This window comes from Thalassophryne amazonica, chromosome 10 (assembly GCF_902500255.1).
Source record: "Thalassophryne amazonica chromosome 10, fThaAma1.1, whole genome shotgun sequence".
NCBI lineage: Eukaryota > Metazoa > Chordata > Actinopteri > Batrachoidiformes > Batrachoididae > Thalassophryne > Thalassophryne amazonica.
Window position 1 is genome coordinate 53,899,788 of NC_047112.1, and position 23,998 is coordinate 53,923,785.

General features: G+C 41.2%; 1 protein-coding gene across 1 annotated transcript in view; it reads right to left on the reverse strand.

Annotated features, from left to right (window-relative positions):
• LOC117518106 (adhesion G-protein coupled receptor D2) overlaps nucleotides 1-23,998 on the reverse strand; it is a 282,536-nt gene that overhangs the window by 227,155 nt on the left and 31,383 nt on the right. The window contains 3 exon segments of the mRNA XM_034179168.1: nucleotides 4,351-4,424; nucleotides 6,161-6,361; nucleotides 17,259-17,478. Coding sequence (XP_034035059.1) covers nucleotides 4,351-4,424; nucleotides 6,161-6,361; nucleotides 17,259-17,478 — 495 coding nt within the window.

The following is a 23,998-nucleotide window of genomic DNA, read 5'->3' on the forward strand; positions in this document are numbered from 1 at the left end:
ACCTACGGACAATTTAAAGTTTCCAATCCACCTAATTCGCATGTCTTTGGATGCAGGAGGAAACCGGAGCACCCGGAGGAAACCCACGCAAACACGGGGAGAACATACAAACTCCACAGGCGGGAATTTAACCCATAACCATCTCACTGTGAGGCAACAGCTCTAACCACTAAGCCACCGTGCTGAGTGAAGCAACACGTTAAAAATGTGGCGCTGCCTTTTTTGTCCCTGGACTGTTCTGAAGGTACGTCCTGTTCACACTGTGTGCGCATGTCGGTGACAGCAAAACTTAAATTATGAGATGAAATAAACTGGTCAAAATTCCTGTAAAATGAGAATATATGGATGAACAGAATAAAAATCACACACACGTGTATTTAAAAAAGGCCTGATGTGGAGAAACTCTGCAGAGATGTTCAGAAGCAGAAATCACATGAAGCAGCTGAGAACTCTGAACTTTAACAGGCTGTTATTTTCCAAAGATATTTATTTTAGATGATGTTTTATGTTTAAGCACAAAATGTGACTGAGGAGGAGAAAAAACAGGAAATGAACTCAAGTCAGAATAAAAATACAAGCTGGAGATTTTTGTTATTTTTTAAAGTTATTAGGCTGCAGCTCTGTGTTTCATTTATTTCAAAGTAAGTTACCTCTTATTATTTTAAAAATCATGAGAGTCAAATCAGTCTGCACTGTTCAGTTTTTCCTGCACATTTGTGTATTTTTTCCTTCTTCATAAGACTTTGGTGTTATATTATTATAGCAGTTCTGTAATTTTAGAAATGCAACAGAAACAACCACAAATCAGAAAAAAGTTGGGGCTGTATGTAAAATGAAGATAAAAATAAAAATGTTGCACTATTCCCAGTTTCTCCACTCACCCACAGAAGGCACAAATTCTTCCAAAGTTGTGTCTTGGTGGCTTCCCTCACTTGTCTCCTTCCTGCATGGACATTTTTTTTTGAAAACTGCCTACCTGACACAGATTTACCATAAAGTACCACACTGTTTGTATTTCTGAATGATTGATAAAAATGAAATCTAAGAAATATTCAGTGACTTGGAAATGTTCATGTATTCATCCCCTGACATTTTTCAAGAAAACTGGCTGTAAAAATTATTAATTAATTCTTACATTTAGAATAAATTGCCCCGTCCCAACCTTTTTTTTTTCTTGGAAAATGCTGCAGGCCTTAAATGTATGAATGGATATATATTAACAAAAAAGAAATAAAAATAAAGCTGACCACACAAAACATGAAATATGTTGGTTTCATACAGACAGCAGTTACAGAAATAGAAGTCAAAGTAAATGTCAGGATCATTACATGTACCCCACCGCCACATTTTGAAAAACTAGAAGACCACAGGCCATGCATTATTTATGTTTTGTGTCTTTTACTGAAGTTTTTTTTTTTTTTTTGGATTAAGGCAAAAAGAGCCTTCCTGTATTACCACAGATATAACTGTTTCTGTTGCCACATCTTCTGAAATAAAATTGCAGAACACTAAAGCCTAAAAACTAAAAGAAGGAAAAAATGGGAGCGGTACAGGAGCGGGAGTCATTCTAAATGGGAGCGGGATGGGAGTGGGAGTCATTTTACCAGGAGTGGGACGGGACAGGAATTTTTTTTTTTACTCTGGCCCGGGATTGGGATGGGACAGGAATTTTTCTGTGGGAGTGGGACGGGACAGAAATGAAAATCTACTCCCATGTCACCCTCTAATCTGGACGTCCCAGACGGACAACACGTACTGTGTTTGGACGGACATGAACTAACAACTGCCCACTGCGACGCCTGTGTGTCTGCTTGCTGTCCTTACGTGGACCTAAATAAAAACATATATTGCTGTGGTGACAGGCTGCAGCAAGCGAGCGCGCACATGGTGCGGACATTGACAGGCTGCTCCCAGGTTGAAACAGACCATCAGATCATAACACGCAGATCTGACTGTCACACCACCCCCATGAGCTCTGTTCCACATGACGCGGTGTCAGTCCTGCGGTGCGGCGTCCACAAGACACGCATATCGAGCAGGACACGCATTCGGGCCAGCTGGACACACACCAGCAGATGTGGACATGAGAAGAGCGAACTGATTTTCATTCATGTCATTTCATGACTGTACGTCCGTGACCATGGGTCATCTACAGAGGAACAGACGGATCATATTTGTATTGCCCGCTTGATAAGAGGGATTCAATATAATGGAGTGTTTTTATATGTTGTGCGGTTTTATTTTTTTTAAATACGTCCATATCCTTCCTGATATGAGGCAGCTTTTACAGGACAGCGACTGTAGCTCAGTGGTAAAGTTTCTGACTGGCAATCAGAGTATTTGGCATGTGTTCAATTCCCGTGGGTGGCATGTAATTTTTTGTTTTTTTTATTTTCACAGCAGCTGCACAATGTGTAACCAGCATTTTTTTGCTTATAAAAAGAAACCTCAAGCAGACTAGATTCAGCGGGGTGACCATCTGCTTTGGCCATACTAACAGTAACAAAACAAAGCACAGAGAATTGTCACACACACACAGAGACAGACGTGTTGGAGTTAAGCACACACACACACATATATACACTCAACAAAAATATAAATGCAACACTTTTGGTTTTGCTCCCATTTTGTATGAGATAAACTCAAAGATCTAAAACTTTTTCCACATACACAATATCACCATTTCCCTCAAATATTGTTCACAAACCTGTGATAGTGAGCACTTCTCCTTTGCTGAGATAATCCATCCCACCTCACAGGTGTACCATATCAAGATGCTGATTAGACACCATGATTAGTGCACAGGTGTGCCTTAGACTGTCCACAATAAAAGGCCACTCTGAAAGGTGCAGTTTTGTTTTATTGGGGGGGGATACCAGTCAGTATCTGGTGTGACCACCATTTGCCTCATGCAGTGCAACACATCTCCTTCGCATAGAGTTGATCAGGTTATCAATTGTGGCCTGTGGAATGTTGGTCCACTCCTCTTCAAAGGCTGTGCGAAGTTGCTGGATATTGGCAGGAACTGGTACATGCTGTCATATACGCTGGTCCAGAGCATCCCAAACATGCGCAATGGGTGACATGTCCGGTGAGTATGCCGGCCATGCAAGAACTGGGACATTTTCAGCTTCCAAGAATTGTGTACAGATCCTTGCAACATTGGGCCGTGCATTATCCTGCTGCAACATGAGGTGATGTTCTTGGATGGCACAACAATGGGCCTCAGGATCTCATCACGGTATCTCTGTGCATTCAAAATGCCATCAATAAAATGCACCTGTGTTCTTCGTCCATAACAGACGCCTGCCCATACCATAACCCCACCGCCACCATGGGCCACTCGATCCACAACATTGACATCAGAAAACCGCTCACCCACACGACGCCACACACGCTGTCTGCCATCTGCCCTGAACAGTGTGATCCGGGATTCATCTGTGAAGAGAACACCTCTCCAACGTGCCAAACGCCAGCGAATGTGAGCATTTGCCCACTCAAGTCGGTTATGACGACGAACTGGAGTCAGGTCGAGACCCCGATGAGGACGACGAGCATGCAGATGAGCTTCCCTGAGACGGTTTCTGACAGTTTGTGCAGAAATTCTTTGGTTATGCAAACCGATTGTTTCAGCAGCTGTCCGAGTGGCTGGTCTCAGACGATCTTGGAGGTGAACATACTGGATGTGGAGGTCCTAGGCTGGTGTGGTTACACGTGGTCTGCGGTTGTGAGGCTGGTTGGATGTACTGCCAAATTCTCTGAAACGCCTTTATAGACGGCTTATGGTAGAGAAATGAACATTCAAGACACAAGCAACAGCTCTGGTTGACATTCCTGCTGTCAGCATGCCAATTGCACGCTCCCTCAAATCTTGCGACATCTGTGACATTGTGTTGTGTGATTAAACTGCACCTTTCAGAGTGGCCTTTTATTGTGGGCAGTCTAAGGCACACCTGTGCACTAATCATGGTGTCTAATCAGCATCTTGATATGGCACACCTGTGAGGTGGGATGGATTATCTCAGCAAAGGAGAAGTGCTCACTATCACAGATTTAGACTGGTTTGTGAAAAATAATTGAGGGAAATGGTGATATTGTGTATGTGGAAAAAGTTTTAGATCTTTGAGTTCATCTCATACAAAATGGGAGCAAAACCAAAAGTGTTGCATTTATATTTTTGTTGAGTGTATATATATATATATATATATATATATATATATATATATATATATATATATATGTGTGTGTGTGTGTGTGTATGTATAAGTTGAGAGAGAGAGAGAGAGCGAGATACCAGATCAGTCACTGATTCTTTTCTAGACCTGAATGGATTGTGTGACTTCAACTCACAGATTTCATCAGATGCTCCTTGTCTGGTCTGCCCACAAATGTTTTATTTGGTAAAATGAATGTATCCAGGACTTCTGCAATCAGTGATAGACAGCATTTACAATTCATAAGCTATACAAATACAGAACATACTACATGATATTTGCATTGGATATACGAGGTCTGTCCATAAAGTATAGGTCCTTTTTATTTTTTTCAAACACTATATGGATTTCATTCATATGTTTTTACGTCAGACATGCTTGAACCCTCGTGCGCATGCGTGAGTTTTTCCACGCCTGTCGGTGACGTCATTCGCCTGTGAGCACTCCTTGTGGGAGGAGTCATCCAGCCCCTCGTCGGAATTCCTTTGTCTGAGAAGTTGCTGAGAGACTGGCGCTTTGTTTGATCAAAATTTTTTCTAAACCTGTGAGACACATCGAAGTGGACACGGTTCGAAAAATTAAGCTGGTTTTCGGTGAAAATTTTAACGGCTGATGAGAGATTTTGAGGTGATACTGTCGCTTTAAGGACTTCCCACAGTGCGAGACGTTGTGCAGGCGCCATCGTCAGCCTGTTTCAAGCTGAAAACCTCCACATTTCAGGCTCTATTGATCCAGGACGTCATGAGAGAACAGAGAAGTTTCAGAAGAAGTCGGTTTCAGCATTTTATCCGGATATTCCACTGTTAAAGGAGATTTTTTTAATGAAAGACGTGCGGGCGGATTGCAGCGTCGGCTCACAGCCGCCGCGACGCTCCGCCACAGGAAAAACACCTCCGTTGGAAGCCTTAAGGACAAGTTGGAACATGTTCAGCTGTTAAACAATTTCTCATATACTCACTCCACTGAAAGCCATCAAAAGCCGCCTGGATTTTACAAATGGTTATCAACACGGAGGTGTTTTTCCTGTACCGCCGCACCGCGCCGGCTGCATCCCGACGCGCGGACCCGTCCGCACGTCTTTCATTAAAAAAAAATCTCCTTTAACAGTGGAATATTCGGATAAAATGCTGAAACCGACTTCTTCTGAAACTTCTCTGTTCTCTCACGATGTCCTGGATCAATAGAGCCTGAAATGTGGAGGTTTTCAGCTTGAAACAGGCTGACGACGGCACCTGGGAGTGCTGCACGACGTCTCGCTCCGTGGGAAGTCCTTAAAGCGACAGAATCACCTCAAAATCTCTCATCAGCCGTTAAAATTTTCACCGAAAACCAGCTTAATTTTTCGAACCGTGTCCACTTCGATGTGTCTCACAGGTTTAGAAAAAATTTTGATCAAACAAAGCACCAGTCTCTCAGCAACTTCTCAGACAAAGGAATTCCGACGAGGGGCTGGACGACTCCTCCCACAAGGAGTGCTCACAGGTGAATGACGTCACCGACAGGCGTGGAAAAACTCACGCATGCGCACGAGGGTTCAAGCATGTCTGATGTAAAAACATATGAATGAAATCCATATAGTTTTTGAAAAAAATAAAAAGGACCTATACTTTATGGACAGCCCTCGTATATATAAAACCATGCCCTACATATTCTGGATCAGGCTCAAAACGTCTTAATTGCCTATGATAGAGCTTCACCTTTGCAGTCATTATACTGCTCCGGCTCCAGAGGAGGTGTAGAGAGAAGCAGTTCTCTGAGACTGGCAATTTTTTATTTAGTTATTTAAACGACACATCACCTTTGTGTACCTGGGATATTTTTGGATCCAAATTCAAATTCAAGGCATGCTGACTGATATTAGCATGCTGAAAAAATTCCAATACACAAATTTAAGCAAGCGAAATATGTGATTGTCATAATGACTAACTGATGACCGTCATAATTACCTGCACCTTTCTTAAACTGACAGACTGCCCCTCTGAGTGAGCCGCAGCCGTCCTGACTCCAGTTCTTCATAAAAGGGTCAAAGATGACACAATCCTCAGTCTGAGGGTCATGGACCAATTCCAAGGTGATGTTCTGATCCTGGAAATCATTTTCTTCCAGGATAGAATGGAAGACGTGGGTTGTTAACACACTGATGTTACCTAGCAAAAAAAAAAAAAATTGGTTATTTTTTTATGTTAAATTAATTAAAATGAAATGCACACATCAGATCAAGCACTGACCGACACCTCCAACACAGATCAAAAATCCAAGGAAAGGGTCTCATCATCATCATCATCACTCATCATGGTTGTATGCACATAAGGCCACATCCTCTCTGTAGGCTTCTCTGTCTTTGGCTGCTGTTCTCTCTGCTTCCAGTGTCTACCACCAGATCATTTTTGGTATCCTGACTGCTGTGTTAACCTCTGGCTCACCTGTAGTCACTGGTTTTGTCCAATCCAATTCCATCGATGTCTTCTTATCTCATCACTGACTGGGTTGACCTGTGTCCTATCCATTATCTGGTTGATCCTTAAAATCCTTCTCAAACATTGGAAATGAAAAGCGTCTATGTGCTTCTTGTCTTTCTTTGTGATTTTTCATATATCACAGCTACTTAAGAGTACTGACTGAAATGGTGTCTTAAACAGGCGGATTTTAGTCAACCTCATATTCCATATTTTCCAGAAAAAGCTGTAATTTGTATCAAGGTGTAACTGGCTTAGAAGCCTTTGCTTGAGCCTTAAAAATGATAAGGTATGACAAAAAGACACAATCGTTAGGGGTGTGCATCTCTCCTTTACGATGAAGGAATAATAATTTGTATTATGAAATGATTCATGTCGATGTGATTCAGTGTGATATGATGCAATCCAATCCAGGAACACAGGCAGTATCAGAAATTGCAGCACAGAAGACCAGGAGAAAAAGCTAGCTGTTGTTAGCATAACATAAATAACATAGCCTCATTTTCCCATTCTGAACTGGTATGACAGTATTAACAGATTCTGAAATGAATGCGTGAACCTCCTGCCAACATTTGAACTTTCACAAGAGTTTTAAGACACAGAGGAAAGAGTGAAACAAGCTTAACTCAAGTGAATTACAATGTTAAAAATCAAGCCATCGAGTGGACCATACGGTGCATCCAAAAAGTATTCACAGCGCTTCACTATTCTACATTTTGTTGTTTACAACCTTATTCCAAAATGGAGTAAATTCATTTTTTCCATTAGCATTCTACTCACAACACCCCACAATGACAACATGATAAAATGTTTTTGTTTTGTTTTTTTATTTTTGCAAATTTATTAAAAATTAAAACACTAAGAAATGACATGTACATAACACCTGTTGCTCAATTCTTTGGGCAGCAATTACAGCCTCAAGTCTTCTTGAATATGATGCCACAAGCTTGGTGCACCTATCTTTGGGCAGTTTTGTCCATTCCTCTTTGTAGCACCTCTCCAGCTCCATCAGGTTGGATGGGGAAGATCTGTGCACAGCCATTTTCAGATTTCACCAGAAATGTTTAATCGGATTCTGATCTGGGCTCTGGCTGGGCCACTCAAGCACAGTCATAGAGTTGTGCTGAAGCCACTCCGTTGATATCTTGGCTGTGTGCTTAGGGTCATTGTCATGCTGAAAGATGAACTATCACCCCAGTCTGAGGTCAAGAGTGTTCTGGAGCAGGTTTTCATCCAGGATGTCTCTGTACATTGCTGCATTCATCTTTCCCTCAATCCTGACTAGTCTCCCAGTTCCTGCTGCTGAAAATCATCCCCACAGCATGATGCTGCACCACCATGCTTCACTGTAGGGATGGTGCCTGGTTTCCTATAAACATAACGCCTGGCATTCACGCCAAAGAATTCAATCTTTTGCCGCGTTCACACCGGGCGCGATCAGACACTACAACTTCGCAGGGGTTGCATGGCGACGGACGCGCCTCCTTCACCCGGTGTGTTGCTCTGCTTTTGCTGCAAAAATTCGCCCCGGTGTGTCATCAAATAGGAGGAGCTTCCATTCCACTCGCCGGCTCCGGTTGTCAGTCAAGTTAACATTACGGACCTTGATCACATGAAGCGAGTTGTTGTGGAAAACTCCCAATACAGAGGGTATCATTATTTTCTGCAGTAGCTGCGACTGGATGACGGCTGCTTTCAGCGGTCCTTCCACCTCTGCGGGACCCAATTTGAGGACCTCCTGTCCCGTTCACGCACGCACATGTAAACAATTTAAAAAAAAAGAAACTCCGCTGCTTGCTGCAGGGCTGCACCTCACTCTTCCCCCCCAAAAACTCTGTCATAATTGTGTTTAGAAACCAGTCACCATTTGTTTTATTATACATCTGTGTAGTTAATTAATAAAATATTCTCCACAGACGATTTGCTCGCGCGTACATGTAAAAAAAAAAAGAAACTCCGCTCCCCGCTGCTGCAGGGCTGCTGCTCGCTCCAAAAACTCCGTCATAATTGTGAAATAAAGGACAAAAGAGACATAAGTCCTGCTCACAGGCTGCTATCAGATACAGGACATGTTCACATCTTCAGTCAAACTCCAAACATCTCCACGTCACTACATATTCAGTCCCTGATTGGTCATCGCGGTGCGACGAGACGAAAAAGTTCAGATTTTTCAACTTGGGGAGGAGTGCAACGCAACGTGATGCAACACAATATCGCACCAGAAACATGTCAATCGCTCAAAATCGTTTCACTCGCATCGCTTCACTCGCGTCCATCGTGTCGCGCTGCGTGACTTGGTGCCAAAACGCGTCCTTACATAGGGATTACATGGCAACCTGTCGCTGCCGTCGCTCGCGTCGCGCCCGGTGTGAACGCAGCATTTGTGTCATCAGAACAGAGAATTTTGTCTCTCGTGGCCTGAGAGACCTTCCGGTCCCTTTTGGCAAACTCCAGGCGGGCTCTCATGTGCCTTTTCCTAAGGAGTAGCTTCTGTCTGGCCACTCTACTATACAGGCCTGATTGGTGGATTGCTGCAGAGATGATTGCCCTTCTGGAAAGTTCTCCTCTCTCCACAGAAGAATGCTGGAGCTCTGACAGAGTGACCATCGGGTTCTTGGTCACCTCCTGACTAAGGCCCTTCTCCCCCGATCCCTGAGTTTAGATGGGCAGCCAGCTCTAGGAAGAGCACTGGTGGATCTGAATTTCTTTCATTTACAGATGATGGAGGCCACTGTGCTCATTGGGACCTTCAAAGCAGCAGAAATATTTCTGTACCCTTCCCCAGAATTGTGCCTCAGGACAATCCTGTCTCAGAGGTATACAGACAATTCCTTTGCCTTCATGCTTGGTTTGTGCTCTCACATGCACTGTTAATTAATTTGCAGACTCTGTTGAAAACGAATACACATGGACAGCGAAGGGAGGGGGGAGGGCCAGCAGCGATGTTTAATGACAGTTCTGTGGCAAATGTACAACCAAGCTGTAGGGTGGGCTCCATAGAGAAGAACCCCCAACCTCCCACTCACTCAAAAAAAAAAAAAAAACAGCGAAAAAGTGACCAGAGCTGCATAGTGCTTCTTTAAAATGTATTTTTAATTAGTATTAGTATTAATCTGACATGATCTACTGGTCCTTACAATTGGGCACCGCAGTCTCGTTTGAGGGTGGGCTCTAAAGGGGTAAAATATGACGCATATGACATAATTTCTCTACTTCCGGGGGACAAAACACAGCATTGTCAATGGGTTTTGGGCAAATTACATGTAAACAAAGTGAAAATGCAACGAAAAAGTGATGATGTGTGGGAAAGAGGACATGTGTTGCGGTTTGTTTATGACCCGGAGCTCAAATGTGTCAAGTCAGTTTTGTAGGCGAGAGAATGGAGTTACTCTGTCTAGCTGTGTAGGCTAACACCTACAGACACGACGTCTCCCATCTACCTCGTCTTTTCTTCTCCACTGGGAACCGGAAAAAAAAAAACACTTTTCATGACTGCTTCGATGACTGCAGCTGAAACAAAACAGTTCGGTGCCCTATTATCTACAGTAAACCTTTACAGAAGACAGTTTGAAGTTTTTTTCTAAACAGAATGTTAATTCAGAGATGATATTTGGCTGTTCTCACTAAAATGAGACAGGTGTGTTTTGATTAAAAGCTCTGACTGGTGCAACTTACAGCACAGTGAGCAATAAGTGTGCCTGAGCAGATAATGGGATTTGTGTGTTGGTCAAGGACACCAGTAAAAATGGATGCTGTTGTTAGCAATATGGCAGTTCAGTAATAGCAGTTTCATGTCCCATTTATGTCTTAACTGGTTTGATGAGAAAGAGGATGCGATGAAATAAAGAGCCTGACAGGGCAGTAAGGCCAGACTAATGGTCAGAATCCAGTGAGTGAAGGACAGCAGTGTGTTCATCAAAGTCTGATTTGTCCCTGTAACTTGTTCTTGAATAACCTGTTTACACAAATGAGAAAACAAGACTAGTGTGACATAAAAAAAAAATATTTTAAAGAAAATCAGCAAAAGAATGCAAGTGTAACATCTCTGCAAGTACCAGAAATGGGAGTGAGGAATTTGGACTCTTATTGCTCACTGGAGACAATGATGTCAGTACGGGAGAAGTCTGTTTTGAAGGGTGGGATTCCCAGTGATGTGAGCCTTAAAATATTTCCAACAATCATGTTGAAGCTTCAGTTAACGTTTTGCAATATATGACTAAGCCACCTTATCTGTGAACAGGAAAGCGAAAAAGAATGAGACGAGAAGAAAGCTGCACAGGCAGGGCTGGTGGTCAAGTGGTTTGTGTGCTTGGGTTCAGGGCGGAAGGGTCCCAGTTCAAACCCCACCCCTGCCACATTTCTCCATGTAATGTGGAGTTGAATAAAACTGATATAAAACTTGTGCCAAATCAATATGCAGATCCCCCTTGGATCTGCTGTGGCGACTTTGAGTGAAAAATTACTATTAAAGCACTGGCATATAATCATGTCTTTCTATGTCTCCAATAAACTGTCTTTCTAGTACAATAAAATGGTCTTACTCTCTCATTTTCACACTTTGAGTGCCTTGAAGTTTGAAATTGTTTTTAGAGTTATTTGATGTCCGGGTGCAAGAATAGTGATGAAATATGGCACCATGCTTTTAGACCACAGCAAGCCTGCTCAAATCTAGCATATATGTCTATAATTCACATAGATTGCCAAGATACTCGTATTTTACTCTCTCACTCATCTTCAACCACTTAGGGTCACAGGGAGCTGGAGCCGATTCCAGCATAGGGTGTGATCACCAAGAAATTTGCTCTTTAGAATACTGAAACAAGACACAAGGGACGTTAAAGTACCCTTGTGTGTCCTTGCAAATTTTTGACACACAATGGGCTGTCAGAACTTTGTGATCTGATGAAGGATGTTATGAGCCCCGACGAATCAATAAGTGTATCCCGCTGTACCTCTGGAAATGTGAGTGACAATTGCTTTTACACATACGTACATGTAAAAGAACAAAATATATCAGATTAAAAGTATACATGTACTGACAAAATTAGTCTCTTGGGGAGAAATCTAGGTGTGTTAATCCAATTTCTCATAATCAGACAATGATCGTTATCAGTTAAACATATCGGAAGAGCAAATACACTATGCGTGTGCTCATAAATTTATTGGTGTGTCAAAATGGCTGTTGTGATGCGCAAATGGCTAGTAATGCTGTTCACTCACAGCGCTGTGAAGGGGCAGCTGAGTGGGTAAGTCTGCTCTTGCCAGTACATAGCCTCTCCATCAGCAAGCCCTAGGTAGTGCCTCTTCATGGTGACACACAGAAACTGAGTACCTCGGGGTCTCAGGCTAAACTACAAGGGACTCAGAGGAGGTTTGGCCCCAAGACCCATGGCATGCAAGACCCACCGCCTGAGGACATAACTTGCTGCTGTTGGAACCAAACCCCCAGCTATGGGTTAAATAGCTCCACTGCCTTGTGGGTCTCTCGGGAGAGAGGTAAGGCTAAGGGAGTAACCCCAACAGAAAATCAGGAGTGGAGCCATTAAGGCGACTGACATTGGGAATCCACATGTCTCCTGGCAGCTCCTGCAGCCAAGCTGATACCAAATGTATTGCCCTGCATTCCTTTGGACCACATCAGTAAGGCCGAGAGGGGGGGTCCTGACGACTGGGCATCCCAGGATCTCTATACACTCTGCCCAGGCCTGCGCACTGGAGAGGTCACTCCAGTGCCGCTGCCTCAGCGCCAAGACCAACACAGGGGACAGCAGTTACGAGTTATAAGTCCATAGCTGATTGGTGCAAGCTCGGACGCTACGGGCTGTCTCTGACCGTGGGAGGGATCTCTGCGTCCCACTGGTCAGCCATCACCCGTCCCAAGCTGGGCAGCCCCCAGCCAGTAAGGTGCTGACCCGCCACAGTCTGCCTGCTTCAATGGGTGCTTGGAGCTTAGGGCTACGCCGACAAGCAGACTGAAAACCCTGCACCAGGCAAAAAAACAAAAAGGCCAGCCTTACAACTGGCAAGCTGGAATGTACAGCCGATCCAGGATCGGGCTCTTTAGTCATAGCAGGCGCTGCACCCCAACTACCGACTGACCCACGGCGCAGGTCCATTGTCTCCCGAGACAGACGGATGCCAGATAAATTTAGTGGAAAATAGAACTCAAAATCTGTGAATGGTAAACAGATTCCCATAATAACTGTTTTTACAAATGAATCTTCTTTGCACACAAATTACATAAAATGCCAGCCATTTTGTATTTTCATAAAGATCAAATTATTCATAATGTAAAGTGTTGCCCCTAAATATGATACTATAGTGTGACAGTCTTGCTCAATTCATCATAATGAAATAAAAACAAGACTTGTATGCCATGGATTGTTGTTGGTGAAAATCATAATTTACACCTAAACAGGTGACGGTATCTCACTTTGAGCTCAATTTTAGGGTATAATATACCTAACCCTCATCAGACACTGATCTTTGAATTCCTGAGTAAATTCTACATTAGAATCAATCATCAGGATGTATGGCACTTCCGACATAAATAAAACCCCCTGTGCTCCTGGACTAATATGGAGAGTCCTTCAAGCTGAGAAAAAGCTCCAACTGGTGTTTCTTTCTCCTTGATATGAGGGTGGAATGGGGAGGAGTTAGGCTTGGGAGAGTGCCAAAAGACAGAAGTGACGTTTTGGTATGGAGATGCTGACCGGTAGTGCCAATAAATGATTTAAAGAACCTTTATGTCACACATAGAACACACAACAGAGACGCAAACTGTAAATGTTTAAAATCATAATTACCCTTCTAACAGAACAAGAAGGCAATTTTGGAAAATTTGTGAAAACCCACGGAAAAGAAAACTGTACAGCTCACAACAAACATCACATTCAGTTAAGAGGCTGGACAACTAAATAATCTACATTAAAATCATTTTATTTTGCTTTGCATGAGCCATGTAAACTTGCTCAATTTATCCCAGTGCAGCACATGAACAAATTCCTCATGGGAGCTACAGTCCTTGCGGAAAGTATTTTTCACATGGTCATTAAGGGGTATTGTGTGTAGAATTTTGAGGGAAAAAAAACATCCATTTTGGAATAAGGCTGTAACATAACAAGAGGCTGTAACATAAAATAATGTGAATATTTTCCAGATGCACTGTATAGGACCAGATCACTCAGACAATGTTCAAGACAGTCAGAAATTGAGGCTGAAAACAAGACTATGAATGGCAAATGTTAATTTTCTGGTGGGGTTATGGTAGAAGTCCTGACATAACTGGGCCTGATCTGATCAGTCTGGGTTTACTACTGGGCCAGATTAGTAGTGGCATTTATTTTTCTCAACTTAAGAGTGTAAGATGGGTGGAGTTCACAACATCACGCCAGCTCAGATCTTGGCGTGTTGCTGAAAAATCTGAAGTCCAAATTACTTTCACATGTTTTGTGTGTTGTTTTTCTATATGAAAACCCCACCCATCTAACTCCAGAGTTTGTCGATTAAGTTTGTTTTGACTTACGATTCTTCAGCTTCTTCTTCCCATGTTGCATCCTGACTAATGTACCTTGACCTGGTCTGTCTCTCTACAAGCCCTTAAGGACAGGTTCAATTTCATGGCAGCACCACTCCTCTTGACACCAGCGCATAGGAAATAGGTGACACATCCTTTTCCATGGTGTAAATTTCACTGCTGTGCAGTACTCAATCCCAGATGTGCAGCTCTGTGATGCTCCCTGACAATGACTCATCCTTCTTAAACAAACCCCAGAGATATCCTGATCCTGCACAGTGATGAGCTGCCATTAGGCCCCATGCTCTGGTACGCATGAAGTCCATCACCCCTGGACACTACAACACCATCACCAAACAGCATCCAGCTTCTGGCATTCTGGCTCCTAGAAGTGCAGACTGAATGCCAAGAGCCGTCATGCTCAACGGCTTCATGCTAAGGGCCCATAAACAAGATGGACCAGAACAGCCAGCTGCGCAAGATTTCCCTGGATCAGGTCTGCCCAGAGCTGGAACTCATTAATGTATGACTGGATGAAATAAGAAAAAATGGTGGAAAATCTAACACAGTTTAGTTTAAAAGCAGAGACATATACAAATGATCATTCAGCCTAAGAAGGGGAAGCATTCTTCCTGTCAGTGAACTTCAGAAAGGTCTCCAAGGAACCTTTTTCACCACATCCAGAGAGAGGAAATAGCATTACCGTCAACATGTAATCTCACAAAATGACAAAATGTCATTTTGTGACTGAATTCAAACAATGAGAAAAACACTAGTGCAATCTCTGTGGATAAATCCACTCAAATTGAGTCAAAATTCCTAAAAATAAAATATATATATGAGTAAATGTGTTATATCAAATTAAAAGTATACAAAATCTCAAAATGGTGTTAGTATAATTACACAGCCAATAAATTAAAATATAATCTGTTGAATCTTTGTTTATTATTATTATTATTACTGGGAAAGTGTTGAGAAACATTCTAAGGTCCATCTAATTGTTGCAGTTCATAATTGGTAAATGCTATCATTGTATTGCAGCATTGTTTCCTTACTTTTATTAAAGTTACTGTCTTTATATAGAATTGGATTGACGCTAGGTTGGACTTAGGTGCAATGACAAGGAATTGGCATCAGTGTCTCCATTGTAAGCAACATATTTATAATGTGCTTAAAAATTACACTTGTAGCAGCTGAGCACCAGAGCGAGGAGAGTGCCTTAAAGCAGTGATTCACAATGGATTAAATTTTTCAAGTGTCTTAAAAACTCACAAGCATCACATAACACTATGCTAACTGACGAACATTAGCATTACAACTTGGTAGCATCACATAACACAATGCTAATGAGCTAACTATGAAAACTTGCTAGCATCACAAATATGATGCTAACAGGCCAGCATTAGCATGAAAACACTCTAGCATCACATAAGGGGATGGCATCACATGCTTTGCTAACAGGCTAAAGTCAACATGAGCTGAGTGCCTTTATTACGAGCAACAGGATTACAATGTACTTCAATTAACTGACTTCGTTGTACAACCACAATTCCAGTGAAGTTGGGACGTTGTGGAAAATGTAAATTAAAAACAAAATACAAAGATTTGCAAATCCTCTTCAACCTATATTCAATTGAATACACCACAAAGACAAGATATTTAATAGTGCAAGATATTTAATGTTCAACTGATAGACATTTTTGTTTTTGTGCAAATATTTGCTCATTTTGAAATGGATACCTGCAACACATTTCAAAAAAGTTGGATGGGGCAGAACTTTCTACACGTAAGCGGCAAGGCTGAAAACCAACATTGAATGCCCGTGACCTTCAATCTCTCAGGCGGCACTGCATTAAAAACCAACATCATTGTGTGAAGGATCTTACTGCGTGGCCTCAGGATCACTTCAGAAAACCATTGTCAGTTAACACAGTTCGTCGCAACATCTACAAGTGCAAGTTAAAACTTTACCATGCAAAGCGAAAGCCATACATCAACAACATACAGGAACGCCGCCGCCTTCTCTGGGCCTGAGCTCATTTGAAATAGACAGACGCAAAGTGAAAAAGTGTCCTGTGGTCTGATGAGTCCACATTTCAAGTTGTTTTTTGAAATCAAGGACGTTGTGTCCTCCGGACAAAAGAGGAAAAAGACCATCCAGATTGTTACCAGTGCAAAGTTCAAAAGCCAGCATCTGTGATGGTATGGGGGTGTGTTAGTGCACATGACATGGACAACTTACACATCTGTGATGGCACAATCAATGCTGAAAGGTACATCCAGGTTTTGGAGCAACACATGCTGGCCATCCAAGCAACGTCTTTTTCAGGGACGTCCCTGCTTATTTCAGCAAGACAATAACAAGCCACATTCTGCACGTGTTACAACAGCGTGGCTTCATAGTAATAGAGTGTGGGTACTAGACTGGCCTGCCTACAGTCCAGACCTGTCGCCCATTGAAAATGAGTGGCGCATTATGAAGCGCAAAATATCACAATGGAGACCCTGGACTGTTGACCAACTGAAGTTGTACATCAAGCAAGAATGAGAAAGAATTCCACCTAAACGCTTCAACAATTAGTGTCCTCAGTTCCCAAACACTTATTGATTGTTGTTAGAAGGAAAGGTGATGTAACACAGTGGTAAACATACCACTGTCCCAGCTTTTTTGAAACGTGTTGCAGGCATCCATTTCAAAATGAGCAAATACAGTATTTGCGCTAAAACAATAAAGTTTATCAGTTTGAACATTAATATCTTGTCTTTGTGGTGTATTCAACTGAATATAGGTTGAAGGGGATTTGCAAATAATTGTATTCTGTTTTTATTACATTTACACAATGTCCCAACTTCATTAGAATTGGTGTTGTAATTTTTCTTAGAAAATCTCACTGCACATCTTCAGGTAATTTTACATGTTGCATGAAAAAATGACAACCTAACTGTGTGGCTTGAATTGCTATTTTTAAATGTGTTTTTAAGTTAACAAGCAGACTGAAAATGCATTTCATAGCAGAAACGTTATACAAAAAGAGAAGGTCTTCATCAGTAATATAAATGTGCTGAACCTACGTGTCGTGACTTTCTTGGCAATCCAGACAGGGTAAGAGATGTTCAGTGACAATAAAAATCGGGTTAGCTGTTGGTTCTCTGCAGATGTGGAGACAGTGGCTAACGACCCTGAGCGCTGGTTACATAAGTGGACCCGCGTCGTGCCAAGGCAGCCGATCTGGTACATACTCATAGTACAGCTCATCACGTGTAAGCAGAGGTCTGGATTCCACTGTGAAGGCTGTTCAAAAGAAATAAAAGAAGAAGAAAGGAAAACATCAGTGGAGCGGCCTGAGTACAACCCTACCAAAACAGATTTTAGTCTAATAACTGTTGATTTTCACAACAGACGTGTCAGAATCTGGCAACGCTGACTGTGAAGTGATTATGGGAGAAAACTGGAGCAGAACAGACTACTTGTTGCATCAGACTATAAAGGGATATAAAAAAATTTTTGCTTACTTTCATACCCACAAGTAGGCCCTTTCCCTGTCTGTCAACCTGAGTTTTTACTCATTTTTTTGAAAAGCAAACAGCCAGTTTTTATGAAACCTGGAAGTACTGTTTTAAAAAAAAAAAAAAATAAATCAAAGAAAGCATCAAAGTTTGGCAATGATCCTGTAAAAAAGAGTTTACTGCCAAATTATGACGAGCATTACCATAATTTTTTAGCAATAATTGGAAAATGAATGTAATGATTTAAAAAGGCATGGCAGATTTGACAGTGGCTGAGAGGGACCCACAACTCACAAATGGAAAAACAAAAAAATATTCAAATACAAAAAAAACTACCTACATCAATTCAACAAAGGTAGCAGATGTATCAATTTATTTGATAATGTTTCTGCTGCAAATTCAGACAGCACATGCAAAGACAGAAACACTTGGAAAAGTTTCACTTCACAGTGAAGTTCTCACAACACAAACAGAATTTTCTACCCAGAGGACTTGTTTCATGTGATGCAGGCTAGATTTGATTATGTTCTGTGTTTGCAAGCTTTTACCCAATTTGTTTGTTTTTTTTTTGCAATAACTACCTATAGTTGAATTGATGCATATTTTAATTCATTTATTTATTACATTTGTAAGTGATTTCTGCTTATGCTGGTGTTGGCTTAATTGGAAGTGTTGTGGCACCTCTCAGCCACTGTACATATCGATCCAAATACAATTAGCGTCAGATTACCCGGTTCAGTATTTTACAGTATAAACTGATGTGTATGGTTCCAATGGTTCCAACAGAAATGGAAACTAACTCACCTGTTACAATGCAACGGTTGTGAAACCAAACCTGAAACATATCAAGAAGCACATGTAATTCAAGACTGAAAATGACATAAAATAAAACAGTTTATTATATGGCTGTGATGCCACACACGCTCTAATTGGCTGATTTCCAGTCTAATATTTTCCCATATCAGACCAGTTACCATGACAATTGGTCTGGAACACGTATCACTTTCTTCACAAACCAAAAAGCTAAAGACACGATTACAAAAACCAAGTCGGACATGAACATACTCCATAAATTTCTAAACAGCACTGAAAAAAAAAAAAAAAAACAGATCAAAAGTTTACCAGCTGACGACCGGACCATCTGTTAGCAAGTTCTTCATGGAGGTGACGTGAACAGATCTGACAACGAACCATCAGCCGCTTTCATATTCGGGGCGATACTGTAAGTTTGCATTGTTTCATATATATATATATATATATATATATATATATATATATACATACGAGGTCTGTGAGAAAAGTATCCGACCTTTGTATTTTTTTCAAAAACCATATGGATTTGAATCACGTGTGATTGCATCAGCCAAGCTTGAACCTTCGTGCGCATGCGTGAGCTTTTTCACGCCTGTCGGTTGCGTCATTCGCCTGTGAGCAGGCTTTGTGTGAGCAGTGGTCCACCCCCTATCATCGTTTTTTTTATTGCGAATAAATGTCTGAACGATTTGGAGCTTTGCTGCATCAATTTTTTTCCAGAAACTGTGAGAGACCTCCAGGTGGACACTGTTCGGAAAATTAATATGGCTTTGAGGGACGATTTTATGGGGATTACACAGATTAAGGAGTGATCCAGACGGTTTAAAGACCGCCCACAACTGCTGAGAGCGTGCTGCGCTCCGAGCGCCGATCGACAGGCTCACACCCCGCTGAAACAACCAGATCATTTCCAACGTGAAGGCTTTGTTGATCCGGGACGTTGTCTGACTTTCACAAAAAGGCAGAAGGCGTGGACATCAGCACTTTTTTCGGCACATTCCACTGTTACAGGAGTTTTTTTCATGGAAAGAGAAGCGGAGGGACGCGCCACGGAGCTGTTCATTACACGGCACAAAACCACCTCCGTGTTGGTCTCACAGGACGGCTTTCAGGTGGATTTCAGATGGCCGTCGAGTGCTTTTCAGTCGTGTGATTATCCGAGAAATTGAGCATGAGCTGGACATGCCCCAACATGTCCTGTGAGGCTTCATCATGGCGTTGCTTTGTGCCATGCGGCTCCACCGTGACGCGCGGAACTCCGCTCCTCTTTCCATGACAAAATCTCCTGTAACAGTGGAATGTGCCGTTCATTTCTAAACTGGACGCTGTCTTGATCCGTATGTCGTCTGACTAGCACAGGAATTGTGAAAAGACGTGGACATCAGCACTTTTTTGGCACATTGAGACAGATTGTGCAGAGGAAGTCCCGCGCGTCGTGGTGGAGCCGCATGGCGCAAAGCAACGCCGTGATGAAGCCTCACAGGACATGTTGGGGCATGTTCAGCTCAGACATTTATTCGCAATAAAAAAACGACAAGAGGGGTGGACCAGTGCTCACACAAAGCCTGCTCACAGGCGATTGACGCAACCGACAGGCGTGAAAAAACTCACGCATGTGCACGAAGGTTCAAGCTTGGCTGATGCAATCACACGTGATTCAAATCCATATGGTTTTTGAAAAAAATAAAAAGGTCAGATACTTTTCTCACAGACCTCGTATATATACAAACCCCCAATTCCAATGAAGTTGGTACGTTGTGTAAAATGTAAATAGAAACAGAATACAATAATTTGCAAATCCTCTTCAACCTATATTCAACTGAATACAGCACAAAGACAAGATATTTAATGTTCAAACTGATAAACTTTATTGTTTTTTTATACAAATATTTGCTCATTTTGAAATGGATGCCTGCAACACATTTCAAAAAAGCTGGGACAGTGGTATGTTTACCACTGTGTTACATCACCTTTACTTCTAACAACACTCAATAAGCATTTGGGAACTGAGGACACTAATTGTTGAAGCTTTGTATGTGGAATTCGTTCCCATTGTTGCTTGATGTATGACTTCAGTTGTCAACAGTCTCTGCTGTTGTATTTTGCGCTTCATAATGCGCCACACGTTTTCAATGGGCGACAGGTCTGGACTGCAGGCAGACCAGTCTAGTACCCATACTCTTTTAATACGAAGCCACGCTGCTGTACCACGTGCAGAATGTGGCTTAGCATTGTCTTGCTGAAATAAGCAGGGATGTCCCTGAAAAAGACATTGCTTGGATGGCAGCATGTGTTGCTCCAAAACCTGGATGTACCTTCAGCATTGATGGTGCCATCACAGATGTGTAAGTTGCCCATGCATGGGCAGTAACACACCCCCACACCATCAAAGATGCTGGCTTTTGAACTTTGCACTGGTAACAATCTGGATGTTCTTTTTCCTCTTTTGTCTGGAGGACATGACATCCATGATTTCCAAAAACAATTTGAAACGTGGACTCATCAGACCACAGCACACTTCTCCACTTTGTGTCTGTCCATTTCAAATGAGCTCGGGCCCAGAGAAGATGGCAGCGTTTCTGGATGTTGTTGATGTATGGCTTTTGCTTGCATGGTAGAGTTTTAACTTGCACTTGCAGATGTAGCGACGAACTGTGTTAACTGACAATGGTTTTCTGAAGTGATCCTAAGAGCCCATTCATTGGAATTGGGGATATAAATATATATATATAGTAGCCATGATTTTCCTTTATAAATCATAAATCATTTGTTGTCTGGATCAGAAATTTCAGTTAAATATATCATATGGCAGATGAACACACTGATATTTGAGAAGTGAAATGAGGTTTCTAGTATTTACAGAAAGTGTGGCAATAATTATTTAAACAAAATTAGGCAGGTGCATAAATTTGGGGCACCCTTGTCATTTTATTGATTTCAATACATTTAGCACTAATTATTGGAACATAAAATTGGTTTGGTAAGCTCACTGACCCTTGTCCTCCTTACACAGGAGAATTCAATCATGAGAAAGGGTATTTAAGGTGGCCATTTGCAAATGTTTCCCCTCTATGCATCTCTTCTAATGAATGGCAACATGGGAGCCTCTAACAACTCTCAAATAAAAACAAAGACTGTTCAAATCATGACTGAGGGGGAAGGATACAAAAACTATCTCAGAGATTTCAGCCATCAGTTTCCTCCACTGTGAGGAACATAGTGAGGAAATGGAAGGACCACAGGCACAGTACTAATTAAGGCCCAAAGTGGGCAGGCCAAGAAAAATCTCAGGTTAGCTGAAGGGAAGGATGGTGAGAACAGTCATAGTCAACATACAGATTGAGGATGTTTTGTAAATGGTCCAAAATACATTCAACCATGAATCCAGACTCTCATTGGAAGGTATAGGAAGTGTTTAGAGGCTGTTAACAACTTCTGCAAAAGGAGGATTAGGGATAGGTATCGAGAACCGGTTCCTTTTGGGTATCGTTAAGAGATGATTCAATCCACCGGCATCAATAACCTTTTTGCTTAAACGATTCCGTTTCAGTCCTTCAGAGTGGCCATTGCTTTTGGGGGTGTTTGTCAGGAAAAATGATCATTTACTCTACATTGATTACAGACCCTGCAGCGGGTCTGTAATCAACTTTTCTGCAGCGAGGCTTTGCTTTGAACATTAAACCAATCGAAGCAGTGATTCGCAGATCGGAGCAGTGCTTCAATGCTTCGATCTGGTGCTTCATTGATTCATTGTTTTATTTCGCTTTATCTTATTTTCCCCACTAAAGCCCTAAAGATATTATATAATATTTTATAACTTAAAACAAGACCAATGCTAACGCATTAGCATGTCTACAGTGTTTTCAATGTTAAAGTTAGCATTGTGTGTGCATTGTTTTCTGTATAATAATGGCTCAGCGTTCATTGTCATAAAAGAGTCAAATTGTATTTTTTATTTTTATTCAGATATTAAATATCAACAACAATAAGAATAGTAATAATAACTCATAACTAATAATGCTACAAATTTAATAATGCAGCAATTTTTGAGAAAGAGACAAAAAGATCCTGATGAAACAAAACAACAGAAAAGATAAAACTAACTAACAATGTGTGCATTTGTTTTTGTATAATAATGGCTCAGCGTTCATTGTCATAAAAGAGTCAAATTGTATTTTTTTACTTTTATTCAGATATTAAATATCAACAACAATAATAATAGTAATAATAACTCATAATAACTAATAATGCTACAATAATTTAATAATGCTACAATTTAGAGAAAGAGACAAAAAACCTGATGAAACAAAACAGAAAAGATAAAACCAACTAACATGTAAATACATAAATAATATATAGAAATAAATAACTATTTTCCTGTGAACACCTAGTGACTCTTACATCTCCACTTCATCCCTGTTTTATTTAAGTTTAATGACAACTTGTTTCTTTCAAACCATATTTTCAATTTCTTAATTTCTTCAGTGATTTCCTCCAGAACTATCTGCCAAACTAGAAAACTGCTGCATCCTAGTAAGGGAAAATACTGGAATGAATATATAGGAAAGTTGGGTTTTTTTCTCACCAAAATGGATGCTGCACTCACTGCAGTTTATTGTCTAGAATAGTCCCAGATTGTATTTCAGAGCTACTAGAATTCAAACATTTTCGTGTAGGTGGTGTTGGGGGGTAATTTTGGATTTCAACCTTTTTTGTTTTTCGTCAATCATGAGTCAAGTTTGTGCGGATTAAAGTCACTAACTGGGACTCCTGTCTTGTTGGGAGAAAGAAACGAGAATTGCCCTCCGTTCTGTTCACACAGCTCCAAACACTGTGCGGCTCTCTGCCGAGTCAAGTTAGAACGATAGAGTCCAGTCGGAATTAATAAATTCAAAGCGAAATGCTGTTTAAATCAAATGACACCTCTTTCCAAATGTTGTAATACAAACAAACTGCAATCGATCAAAATGTTTTTTTCCTCCCAAAATAAGTCATCCTGCGCTGATGTGCAGCAGGTATAGAGAGACATTCATGCAAAAATGTCTGAAAGGAAATGCTTTTGACAAAAACTTCAGACTTTATTTATTTTTTTTATGTCCAGAGATCAAGGATCCTGTGACCAATTTAAAATGTTGTTGACATAGAAAACCTGTAAAGCCTACTTTTAGTACACAGAAAATTCACAAGAGGTATCGATAAGGGAATTAATAAGGAATCGGATTAATAAGCGGAATCAATATCCATATCGAAAAAATCTTATCAATACCCATACCTAAGAAGGATCTACTAAATATTGATGTATTTTTTTCTGTTGGAGTGCCCAAATTTATGCATCTGCCTAATTTTGTTTAAAGAATTATTGCATAATTTCTGGAAATCCTATAAACTTAATTTCACTTTTCAAATATCACTGTGTTTGTCTGTTACATGATATATTTAACTGAAACTGCTTATCCAAACAACCAATGATTTACAAAGGAAAATCATAGAAA